Raw genomic sequence first — 13262 nt, forward strand, 5'->3', positions numbered from 1 at the left:
GTTGGTTCACGTGGCCTCAGAGGCAGTCTGTGGCTCGTACTCCCAGTGGCCACGTTCGTTCACGTGGCCTCAGAGGCAGTTTGTGAAATGGGAGCCATGGATGTGTAATGCGCGTGTTCTTGAAAAGGAAAGCTGAGGTCAGTTTTGTTTTTGTTTTTGTTTTAATTTTTAAATTTTAAACAGTAGAATCAAGTAGCGATGCTTCGCTCTATTTCCCATGCATCATCCTCTCTGTCCTCCTCCTGCCTCCATTCCTGAAGGCAGGACAGGTCACCTCCACGTTTTTATATAAGAGGAAGTCTGGGGACCAGCAGTTGGTGTAATGGCTATGTCGCTGGACTCCTATGTAGCTGACTGTGGTTCGAGTCCTGGATCGGTGGCTTAAACTCACACTGGGCACGTGTGTGTGTGTGTGTGTGTGTGTGTGTGTGTGCGCGCGCCCAAGATCCAGAGAGAAGAATGGAGGAGAAGGGATTGCAGTGTGGCCATCTCCCCTGGGGGGTGATTTCTCATTTTCTGTCTCTCTTTTTCTGGCAAGCGCATGTGCCCTATAGCAAAAACTTCTCAAAAAAAGAAGAAAAAAAAAAAAAAAAGAGGATGTCTGGCCCAGAGTGGGTAAGCAACTCACTCTAGGTCACACAGCAAGGCAGGGGCTCAGTCACAACAGAAAGCCAGGGCTCTGATGCCACTGCAGTCAGAACTCTTGAAACCCTGTTTCACCATGTGCTCCAGGATAGACCCGACTCTCTAGGGACATGCTCTCAAGGGCCACAGGAAGGGTGGGGTGGGGGGAAATTGGTTCAAAGTCTGCTGTGTGCTAGGCACTAGGCCCACCAGCTTTTCCATTTAAGCCTCTCGGCATCCTGACGCATTATTCCAGCACCCACGTGGGGAAACTGAGGCTCAGAGAGGTTGAAGTAAATTGCTCTGGGTCACAAGTGCTCCTCCTACCACACATATGGGAACAGAAGAGAAGTGAGATTTGAACTCGGGTCCACTTGACCCCAGAGCCCACTTTCTGCCCTCCACGCTTTCATTTTGATAAATGAGAAAAAAGGAGACAGTCCTTCTCTGTAGTCCTGCAGTCCTCGCCTGCTGGGGCCGGCAGGTGATGCAGTGGTTAAGGGCGCAGGACTCCCACATGGCCTACTGTGGTTCGCGTTCTGGACCCAATGGCTTGCTTGCGCGCTCTCTCTCTCTCTCTCTCTCTGTCCCTCTCTGGTCAAATTAAAATAAATAAATAAAAAATTTTTTAATGTAAGCAGGAATCAGGGGTCCCATCCCCATGGTTCCCCTCTCCTTCCCCACAGCTCCCTCCTTTTCTGCCCTTCTGCTCAGCCTCCTCCACCTCCTCCCTTTCGCAGCAACGACATCAGCATGACCGTCAGGGGCCTGGTCTCCCAGGTCCTCGCCAGGGAGGGGAAGTGGGATGCAAACCTTGGGAACCTGCTCCTCCCCACATGGGCTGCTCGGTTCGACAGTTTCCAAGTTTTACTAATAAAAATAAATGATCCTAGAAGGTCCTGCCAAAGAAAACACCCAAGCTCCAGGCTCGTGGGCGTCTGGAGGCCCATGTGCTCAGGGCTGGTCTCAAAACTTTAATGTCTTTTTTTCTCTGACCCCTAATAGTGAAGCTGCCTGCCGGGTCTGAGCAGCCCAAACTCCGGTCCTGTTCATAGGGAACTTGGTACCCGGCACCCTCTTGCCGAAGGTGAGTCCAGACTCAAAATGACATAGGGCCCCTGGCCTGGTCACTGCCCCACTGCCAAGTTCCTTTAATCAGCGCAGTCCCCGTGGTTGGAAGCAGCCGTCAGGGGAAGCCAATCCCTCCACCCCAGGCTCACAGGAACAGCCCGAGAAGGGCCTGTGCTTGATTTAAGGCTCTGACCTTGCCGTCTGCAGATTCTTAATCCTTTTCAACAGGAACTCTGCATTTCATTTCACCTAATTTTATAAATCATGGCTCCCAGAGCTGAATACCATCTCCAAGGTCACTGCAGCATGTGGTCTGCCCTCAGAAAAGCCAGAGCTTTTCAGTCCCTGGTCGTCACCTGACTCCGGATCCTGCGGCCCTCAAGGTTGTCTAGTATTTGTGCTGTCAAACTCCTACAGGGCCTGCAAAGCCCAGTCATTACTGCCTCTATTGTGAAGACTGTGTCTGGCTCCCCCAGGCAGAAGCAATGCCTTCCTCCCCGACAACATCCACCAGCAGTTTTGCACAATGGGCTCCAGGACCAGACTGCCCGAGTTCAAATCTCTGTTCTGCCAGCTACCTGTGTGACCTTGGACATGTCATTTAACTACCCCCATGCCTCAGCTTCCTTATCTAAAAGTGGGTATAATCAAAGCACTTACCTTGTATGACTATTACTAAAATTAAGTGAGTGAATATATACATATTTATATATTTAATGCTTAGAACAATGCCAAGTACAAAATGCATGCACAAAAAATGTTAGCGTTATCGCTTCTATAACCACTTCTTCCCTTGGGCTCAGATGCCCCGTGTGTGTTGTGAGCGCCAACATTTATCCTATCATTAAAACATAAATCATATAGTTTTTTTCCCCCACAACCTAAGCCAGGAGTCAGAAAAACATTTCTGTAGAGGGTCAGCTAGTAAATATATATATATTTTTGGGGGGTGGGGGTTTATCATAGGGTACATGAGCTTGCTGGGGAGAGAGAGACAGAGAGAGGGAAAGTGAGAAATCCCTCCCTCCCCACGGGGGGTGGCCACGCCGTAATCCCTCCTCTTCCATTCTCCTCCTGGGATACCGGGCACACATGCAGATGCGCCTGGAGTGATTTTCAAGCTGCTGAGATCCACGACTCGCACCACAGTCAACCAGCACCTTAGCCATCACCTACTGGCCCCAGCTAGTAAATATTCCAGGCTGTGGTGGGTCGTGCATTCTCCATTGCAGTTGGTCAGCTCTGCCACTGAGGAAACGTGAGAACCAATGGGAGTGGCTGTGGGCCAGTAAAACTTTCTTGGAAAAAAACAGGAGGGACTGACAAGTGGCCTAGTGGGTGAAATGCTGGACACCCACATGGTTGACAGTGGTTCAAATCCTGGACCTGGCACCTTGCTCTTTCACTTTCCCTTTCTCTCTGGTCAAATGAAAAATAATAATAATGAACAAAATCAATAAATAATTCTATAGGCAAAAAAACACAGATAGGAGCCAGATTTGGACCAGTGGGCAAAATTTGTGAGTCCCTGGCTACAGTCCCTCAGTGCTTTCCCACCTATTTTAGATTAAAGTTTAAATTCCCCAGAGCCTAGAAGGGTCTCCCTGTTCTCAGATCTCGTGTCTCACTGCTGTCCTCGTCTCTGAATTCAGCCCCCTGGGCACACACACAGCTCTTCCTGGACTCAGGGTCTCCTCCACATAGCCAGCCCCCATGCCTGGGGCCTTCTCCACACCAGGGCCTTCTCCACATAGCCATCCTCCCACCCAGGGCCTTCTCCCCCCCAGGGCCTTCCCCACGTAGCCATCTCCCCACCAGGGCCTTCTCCATGTAACCATCCCCCCCAACCAGGGCCTTCTCCACATAGCCTTCCCCCCCGCCGGGCCTTCTCCCCCCCCAGGGCCTTCTTCACGTAGCCATCCCCCCACCCAGGGCCTTCTCCACGTAGCCATCCCCCCACCCAGGGCCTTCTCCACATAGCCATCTCCCCCACCGGCCTTCTCTCCACCCAGGCCTTGGGACCAATAGGTAGCACAGAAGTTATGTTGCTGGACTCCCACATGGCCAACTACAGTTTGAGTCCTAGACCCACTGACTTAAAACTCATGTGTGTGTGTGCATGCCCAAGATCCTGAGAGGAGAATGGAGGAGAAGGGATTTCTGGGTGGCCATCCCTCCTGGGGGGGAAGGTGATTTCTCACTTTCCTCTCACTGTCTCTGTCTCTCTCTGGCAAACATACGTGTCCTAAGGCAAAAACCTCTAAGAAGAGAAGAATCTCCAGGCCTCTCCCTAAGGAAGGGGCCCTGAGCCAAGGAATGGTGGCGGCCATTAGCAGCTGGAGAGGCCAGGAAAGCGCGTCAGCAGGTGTCTGAGCCCTTACACACACGTCTCCAGGCAGCAGCATGCGTTCATTCCGGCTCGGTCACCGTGAAGCACCAAACGCTGCTTCCCTACCTGGCACGATGCGTCCTCAGTTCCCGTTTGAGCCTCTCTACTTTCCCCATGGAGCCCATTTGCTCGATTGCAGTGATTCTGGGTAGAGCAATACTGGGTCTGCACTGAGACGCTGCTTAAAGCTGGGCTCCCTAGTCCGCTGTGCTGCCCCCTCCGTCCTGCCCAACTTCTGGATTTCCCTGAATTAGCAACTGCCCTCTTTCATCGGTCCCCACTTTTCTCTCCATGCCCTCCCTAAATGTATCATGAGTGGTCTCAGCCTTCTTCTCTCAGGACATTTCACTGTCTTCCTGGCATCTGCCACCGTCTGAACTTCTGGTTTACCCTGTTCCCCACCAGGACCTGGGCCTACTATGTGCCCAGCATTCATCAGCACATAGTAAGATCTGCTGCCCGATTCTGACCTTGGCAGTTTGCTGTAAGAGACATTTAGGTAAAAAGCTGAAAAAGCACTTTAGAAAACAACATCAAGAGCAGGGTAATTAGAAACCTTTAGCGGCTGGCAGATGGCGTGGTGGTTGGGGTGCTGGACTCCCAAATGGCCAACCATGGTTCAAGTCCCAGACCTGACGGCTTGCTTTCTCACCTTCCCTTTCTCTCTCTCTGGGCAAACTAAATAATAGTTGCCATGACCCGCACGGCTAGCCATGTGCTCTGAGTGGGGCTGGCTGTGGAGTAATAATAATAAATATAATGAAGTAAATCATTCTTTTTTAAAAAGGAACCCCTTGGCCCCGTAATCCAGAACTCGGAGTGCGCAGAGCCACAGCGTCGGTGCTCGGCACATGCTGGAGTAAACGAGGGCCAGGGCGCCGCAGAACCAAACGCCGCCGGGTATCGCTCACAATTTCGGGTTCAGAGCCAGGAGGTGGGCAGTGTGACACAGCTAGACCCTCAGGAGAAAGGTCCTGGGTTCACGTCCCAGACACCTGTGTACACACTGGGTAGGTGCGTGCCTGCGATCCAAGCTGGCTGAGACTCGGGGGGATCAGGGTGTGAGGACCTTATTGGGGCTGTCTTGTCTCTCTCGGAAGAAATAAATTAACGGACTTGAAAAAGAAGAGAGCGTGTGCTTCAGTTTACCTGCCTTAGTCCAAGAACACTAGTCACAAATGTGTAGAGAGCATCTACTCTGTTCCAGGTTGGAATGAAACACTGGAAACAGTGAACAATCGAAGAGTCCTGCCTTCAAGAATCTTCTTCCACAGGTTGACTCTCAACTCCAGAAAAAACCAGTGAAAGGCAGCTTCACTTACGTGCAGAGAATGGACTGGTCCTCCCGATCTGCAAACAGGAAGGAGAGCCGGGAATTAGAACGTGCGGTCTGACTGTAGCTCCTCCCGGGCCTCCCATTCGAAAGCTCCGGCCTGGCCTGCAGGTTCCCTGGGTGGCAGCAGCCAGCTGGGCTCACTGCCCAGGGTGCGGGGGGCAAGACCAAAGCCAGGCAGGCAGCTCCAACATCCCAGATCAGTCTCAGGAAGACGCTGGGGCCTGACTGAGTCAGCAGGCAGGGAGCACCCACACACCCTGCTCTGGGGGCGGGGGGGGGGGGGGGGGGGGGGGAGGAGGGATGCACCCAGGCCACTGACTTTGCATCGAGACAGACTCAGTCCTGCTTGGCCACTCAGTTGCGACTGTGGGAAAATGTTCTAAATTCCCCCATGCCTCAGTTCCTTCATCTGCAATGTGGCGCACCAGGCATCTGTTTCTTAGAAAACCCAGCATCTAGTCCCTCTTTTCCAGGAAGAGCAGTCTATGTTCCCTGAAGAGATTTGTCCCTTCTTCCCACACAGAGTCTTGGTGGAGCTGCCCCAGAAGCTCCATGAACCCCTGGCAAAGAGGTAAGACAGGCCCCAGTTGTATCAATAGGGTTCTTTGGCCTAAAACTCCAGACTCGGTCAAGGACAGAGAAGCACTGCAGAGACAGTGCCCTGAGGAGGCCTTGCTTCCTGCCCTCAGAGCCCTGAGCAGCCGTGGTTGCTGTCATTCTCCAAGCCCGACTCCCAGTCCTCCCCCTCCATCCTCGAGCTCTTCCATACTCCTCCCTACGTGTGATGCCAAGCCGGTCTCTGCAGCTACCACCGGAGAACCTGGGGCTGCAGGCGAGACACCACTAATCACCTTCTACTCAAAGTGGCCTCTGAGGAGAGAACCGGGGTCTGGAGCTCATCTCTCCTTCCCTACCCACACAGGAATGATTACCAAGACCTTCATCCACCAGCCAACAAAGGGGAATTCGGAGCATCACATTTCCTGATGGGCAATGCCGAAGTGGCGAGCACTTGTTAAATCCATCTCCCAGCTCCTTCCCACCAACATGGTGCTCAGCTCCAAATGAACCCCTCTGCATCGAAGGTCTCCTAGGGCTTAACCTGCTAGCTCTAGTAGATCACAGGTGATCCGTGATATCGGATGGATGGATGCACGGAGAGATGGCAGACAGAGGGTGGGTGGAGGCAGCATGCACGGGACTGAAGCAGGCCATGCTTGTGTAGCAACTGGGCCAGAGAGGCCAGTAGTGACCGTATCCAGAAATGACGAGGGGGAATAACAACACATAATGCAGACCCAGCCCACCCCAGGGCAAGATGAAATAGACCACTGGGCCAACTGTCTGGACTCCTGCATCCTCTTCCAATCCATTCTCTCTCCCTCCCTTCAGATGACACGTGCAGAGCCCAGAGTTTCCAGTCCAGCTGGAACCTACAGCCCTGCCTTCTGCTGGGTTCCTGCACTGCTCCACAACCCCTCGAGAAAGCATCGAAAACACCCAAAGATGATGAGCCCAAAGAGACGTGCGAGCCATCCCCTGCAACAGTGTGTGCAACGGCAGAACCTGGGGACAAGTTGCCTGAGCCCTCCATCAACTCAGGACTGATTAAACCAGTCCTGGTGTTTACATTCTGGTATAGCCATTAATTACACACCAGGTGCCACAAGAACGAGCCAGGCAGACCTCTGCACAGATACGGGATGGCCTCCAACACCCATGAAGCTCCAAAAATCTAAGAGCAGCTTTGGGGCTTTAAAGAGAGATGGACAGTCAGCTCTCCATGTTTAAGGGTTCTGCATTTGCAGAGAGGAGCGGCCATGGGTTGAGAATGTTCCATTACTGCTGATGCAGTCTGTGTAGACAGGCCTACAATGGCTGCATCTAAATTGAACATATAACAGACTTTTTTCTTGTTATTATTCCCTAAACAATACAGTACAACAGCAATTTACAAAGCTTTTACATTGTACCAGGTGCTGGAAGTCATCTAGAGATGACATGAAGTATACTGGAGGATGTGTGCAATTTATATGTAAATGTTATGCTATTTACATAAGGATCTTGGGGCCAGCAGGTGGTGTGGTGATTAAGGGGCTGGACTCCCACATGGTTGACTGTGGTTCGAGTCCCAGATCTGGTGATTTGTTTCTCATTTTCTCTCTCTGTCTCTCTCTGGTGAGTACACGTGCCCTAAGCCAAAATATAAAAATAATTACAATAATAAATAAAATTGAATAAATAATTTTTAAAAATAAGTAAGGGTCTTGAGCACTCTTGGATTCTAGTATCTGCAAGAAGTCCTGAAACGAATCCCCGGAGGATGTTGAGGGACAACTGTACACACACACACACGCACGTGCACACACATGCACCCTTACATACCTATGCAGGGGTTGAGTACACTGTGAAGCTCGGGACACTGCCAGCAGGGGCTGTCCCTGAGCAATGGGTCTGGGGAGTGAGGACAGGAGGGAGACCCATGTTCACTGCATCTCCTTCTATTTTGGTTATGTCCATGCTGTGACCTCGTACAGCCTGGTCCTCATCCCACCACAAATGGTCAATGGAAAATGAGTTTGCACTGTTCTTGTTGAAGCCATCACAACCACGAAGCTTAGAGCAGGGGGAAGAGGAGCAGTTGCCCTGCCCCCCCCCCACTGCTGCTCCAGCCCCCACCGCCTGCAGCATCCTGAGCTCCGTGTGCGCCGAGTGACCCATTCGCTCTCACGGCGGCTCCCGAGGTGGGCGTTGGCAGCACTGCCGCGTTATAGAGAAGGAAAGCAAAGCTCAGACATGAGGCGACTTGCCAACACCATGGTGGTGAGTTGGGTTGTAGCCCCCAAAAGATCTGTCCTCTTGGAACCTCAGAATGTGGCATTATTTAGTATAAAGGCCTTGCAGATGTCATTAAGGTAAGGTCCTCAAAAAGAGACCATCCTGGGTTAGGGTGGGATCTAAATCGATGACTGCCAGGGCCAGCAGGTGGCAGAGTGGTCAAGGGTGCAGGACTCCCATCTGGCCAGCTGCAGTTCGAGACCCAGACCTGGTAGCTTTCCTTCCCTCTCCCCGCTCCCCTCTCTGGTCAAATTAAAATAAGTAAATAAAGTTAAAAATACAATAATTCTTTTTTAAAAATCGATGACTTCTAGTACCTGGTGTCCTTATTGAGAAGAGAAAGGAGTGGGTGGATGGTAAAATTCACATGGGAGTGTTCTGGGTTTGCATCTGGAGGCCTCTCTGAGTATGCTGGGCATGCACGCACATGCCCATGGACCAGGGCACTGTGGCTAGTGGTAGATCATGGCATTGGCTCTCCTCTCTCTCTGTCTCTGTCTCTCTTGCTCATGAGAAAAACAAACTTAAAAGGAGAGAGAAAGGAGAAGATTAGAGACACAGGGAGAATGTCATACGAAGAGGTGGCCATCTGAGTGATTCCGTCTCCAGGTGAGGACACCAGGGACACCAGGGGCCACCTGAAGTGAGGCAGAGTCATGGCAGATTCTCCCTCAAGCCTCCACGAGGGCCAGCCCTGCCAACAAAGTGATTTCAGATCTCTGACTGGCCTGTGAGAGAATAAATCCCTGCCATCTTAAAGTCAGGGGTTGTTTGTTTCAGCAGCTGCAGGAAACTAATACAGTCACGTAGCCTGTAAGTGGCAGGCTAGGCTCGAACCCAGGGTCTGCCTGACTCCAGAGATTATGCTTTTGGCCGCTGCATTATTTTGCCCTCTTCAGATAACACGTACTCACGCTCTGGTGGCACTTCCCTCCAGGACACAAAGGGGAAGAAAATAAACTTGACTCTCTCATCCCTCTGGGGAGACGCCCCAGTCAGAGTTGCCCCTCGTGTGGGGAGTCTACACCAGGTGACGTCCTGCTTTGGCACAAAGCAACCAGCTCCTTGGACTGGAATCAGGGGGTACGAATGCTGTGCCTTTGACTCCCAAAGGGAGAAATCCACTTGAGAACAAACCAAAACGAGAAACCGGTTTAAAACTGATCCAAGCAGAATGGGGCAGAGGAGCGAGGGATGGAGGAACCGGGCACCTGTGACTAGAACCCAGGCAGGAAGAGGCACTGCCAGCCTGCCCAGACAACCGCCGCTATTTTAAGAAATGATTCTGAGGCTGACTGAGACCGATGGGCTATCTTAATCCATCTGCCTCAGGGAGAGAGGCCGGCTTTCCCAGCCACCCTGCCTGCGCCCACAGCAGGAGAGATTTACAGGGTCACAGGCTCACAGGCCCCCAGGAGAGCGAGCAGGCTCCGGGAGAGGCCTGGGGAGCTGCTGCGACTCCGTGCTGGGGGCTGCCGGGACCTCTGGCCTGGGATATTGTCATGGGAAACACACGCCTGCCTCCTGGCGTGGGAAGCTGGGGAAGGCCGCAGGCACGGTTCGGATTCCTTCCCTGAGCAGAGCTCCAGACGGTCTGCGTGGAGCAGTCTCCCCCTTCCCAGCTTTGCACGGGCTGTTTTCGCTGCCCAGAGCCTCAGCACTTATTTTACATTTCCTTTTATGAATGAGAATAAGTGAGAGAGGGTCAGAGACAGAGAAAGAGAGAGAAAAAAGAAAGAGAAGGGAGAGGGAGGTTAGGGTGGGTTTTGGACAGACTCTCACTGTGGTGGTACTGAGACCTCTGCCCGGGCCTCCTGGGAGCTGGCATTACAGGCATCGCTGCCATGCCTGGCCTGCTTGGACCTCTTGGGTCCCAGCTCCCTGCAGCGGGGCCCGTTCACGTGCACACCTGAGCACCGCTACCTCTGCGTAACCAGTCTCTTACTTCTTCACTGAAGTAAAATATAACATACAATGAACCTTTTCCCCCCTTTATTCATGGTAAGAGTGCACGCATGCACACATGAGAGAAAACAAGAAAGAGAAAGCACCTCTCCCCGAGGGGGCTTTTCCTGCAATTCCCCATCCCATCTAACCTTTCCCCCCCTTTATTCATGGTAAGAGTGCACACATGCACACATTAGAGAAAACGAGAAAGAGAAAGCACCTCTCCCCAAGGGGGCTTTTCCTGCAATTCCCCATCCCATCAGGATCCTGGGCATATTTGCCTGGCGTGTTGCCAAGAGGACCGAGATTCAAACCCCAGTCAGCCATGTGGGATGCAGCATCCTCTACACGGTGCTTAATTGCTGCACTGCGGGGCTGGGTGAAGTGAGAAACTGAGTGGCATGTAGTACATTCACAGGCACTGCCTCTATCTAGGTCCAGAGCATTCTGTCACCTGAAAATGAAAGCCTGCACCCATTAAACCATCGCTCCCCATTTCCCACGCCCGTAAACTCTGGCATCCACCGCGCTGCTTCCTATCTCTGTAGACTCACCTAGTCTAGGTATTTCACGTACAGAGAATCCCATCACATGTGGTCTTTTGAAGCAACATGCTTCGGGAGTTCATCCGTGTTGCAGCATGTATCAGCAACGACTTCATTCCTTTTTATGGCGGACTAACACTCCGTGGAGCAGATAGAATATTTTATCCATCCAGCCCCTGAGAGACACTTGGAGTTGCTGCCACCTCTTGGCTGTTGGGCCTAGTTCATATATGAGTTTTTGTTTCAGTACTTCTTCTCAGTTATTTGGGCATATCTCCCAATGGGTCTGAAATGCCATGTTGAGTTCCCTCCTCCATAATACCATCTCTGACTCTAAGTCTCCCCGAGCTGACTCAGGGGCCTTCCCGCTGTACCCACTCCTCCAATACCTGCAGGCTGCCATGGACAGTGGTGCAAGTTGCACACAGCATAACTCCAGAGGAAACTCGTCACACCGTTATTGCTGATCGGTGTATTTTATAACAATAATCTTTCAGTAGACAGAGGAAAAGTGAGAAAAAGGTAGCTTCGGGACCAGCAGATGGTGTCATGGTTACGTTGCTGGAGTCCCATGTAGTCGACCACAGTGCCAGTCCTGGACCTGGTGACTTAAAACTCACGTTGGTCGTGTGTGCATCTGTGCCCAAGATCCCGAGAGAATAGAGGAGAGGGGATTGCAGCATGGCCATCCCCCAGGGGGGTGATTCCTCACTTCCTGTCTCTCTGTCTCTCTGATGAATGCATGTGCCCTATAGCAAAAATCCCTCTTAAAAAAAGGAACAACAGGGTGCCTTTTTCTAATTCCATAAATATGCCACCTGGCCTAGTGGTGGCTCTGGTTCCTACAGCCCCAAGGCCCCTCTCAGGGCAGCAGTTAACCCCATTGTGATCACCGCTTCATCTGTCCAGGACTTAACACTTTTTTAGGGGGTGGGGGAAAGGTACAGATTACATGGGATGGTAATGGGTTGTCATCCAGGACATGATGTACAAAGTTTTCTTTTCCATATTATTAAAAATGTTGTCACATTATTTTATTCATAATATGTCCATAAAAAGGGGAACAACCCAAATGAGCTCCCTGAGAGAGACAGGAACAGGAAGGCTCCCAGCAGAGGTACAGCTGAGTCCACCGAGCAGAGAAGAATGTAGGAACCCCAAGGGGGTACACCAAGGCAGAGCTGCAGGCTGGGGGTGTAGAGGGGACCCGAGACACAGAACCCAGGGACGAAAGAACACAGCTTCAGACTAAGCGGACATCCGCATGGCTGGCACCAGGGCGCAGCAGCAGCACTGCCTCTCCCTCTCTCAGGGGCTCCTGGGACCTCGCACCCCACCCTCACAGGCACCTCTCTCTCTCCTGCTTCCCGGAGGGGAAGCCTCAGGGTCTGGCCTCAGGTCTGGCCTGGCCTTGGACGTGCAAGTCTGCAGGGGAGTCTTCCAAGGAGATGCAGAGCTTGGGCATCCCTCCCCTGCAGCGGGCCTGAGGCCGCTCAGGCAGTGCCCAGCTCCCCACAGACCAGCTATTTCGGCTGATCCCAAACACAAGCTCACAGTTCCTGGCTGGGGAGCCCAAGGCACAGGCTGACCATAAAAGGAGAAAACCAAGCTGGGCTGAGAACAGCCGCGGGCTCACTGCTTCATAGCCCTCCTTCTCATGCCAGGCTGGCTGCTGTGGGACCTGGCAAGAGGGAGGTAACCAAGTTCAAGTCCCTGCAGGTCACTGTACCCCAGACCACGAGAAATGAAAGGCACAGCCTCCACTGTGCACAGAGAATGGCTCCCTACCTAGCCCCCGCACAAAGGGGAACATAAACGTGGCCCTGTATGGCCCTCCACAGTGAGCCCTCAGCAGGTGACAACTAACACCTGTGCTACCTGTCCTCACCAGGCACCACACTCCAGCGCTGTCCAAACCAACCCTCTCAATATCTGGAACGGGCACAGTTACCATCCTCAGGGGCAGGTGAGGAAACGGAGGCACAGAAAAATGGTACTGACAGAGCTGGGATTCGAACCCAGGCCCTAAACCACTACTCTGCAGGCCAGGACCCTTCCCCTTTTCCAGCCTTCCTCTCCCGGTCCTTCTTGGCAGAGTTGGGAGGAAGAGCTGCTGCAGGGCTTGTGCGGGACCCAGCAGGTACAGCAGGCATTTTTGCAAAATCACACAAAGTCCTAGCATTTGCAAGCACACCTGGCCAGCTGAGGCGTGGGGTTAGAAAGACCAATATCCTCCCGAGGGGCCTCAGCCCTAATCTCCTGTGCTCCCCTCCTCCCCGCTCCTGCCCTACCTGCCTCATGGATCCCAAATCAAGTTCCCTAGTGAGGCTCGCTGCCACCTCCCAGGAAGGCCTTGCCCTCCCAGCCTAGGACAGGCCCCAGGGGTACGGCTACAGCTCCCTGGACCCTCCTCAGCACATTTGGTTGTGGGAGAACCTGATTAATATCACTCATACACACACACACACACACACACACACACACACACACACACACTACTGCGTCGCACACG

The 13262-nt window shown here is 52.5% G+C and overlaps 1 protein-coding gene across 1 annotated transcript in view; it reads right to left on the bottom strand.

The window, feature by feature from the left end:
- The window catches only part of MYH11 (myosin heavy chain 11), a 124934-nt gene that overhangs the window by 71770 nt on the left and 39902 nt on the right, over positions 1-13262 (bottom strand). Inside the window, exon 4 of the mRNA XM_006146566.3 lies at positions 5407-5434. Coding sequence (XP_006146628.1) covers positions 5407-5434 — 28 coding nt within the window. The remainder of the gene's footprint in view (positions 1-5406; positions 5435-13262) is intronic.

Source organism: Tupaia chinensis, unplaced genomic scaffold, assembly GCF_000334495.1.
Source record: "Tupaia chinensis unplaced genomic scaffold, TupChi_1.0 Scaffold000182_1, whole genome shotgun sequence".
In the NCBI taxonomy this organism is placed as follows: domain Eukaryota; kingdom Metazoa; phylum Chordata; class Mammalia; order Scandentia; family Tupaiidae; genus Tupaia; species Tupaia belangeri.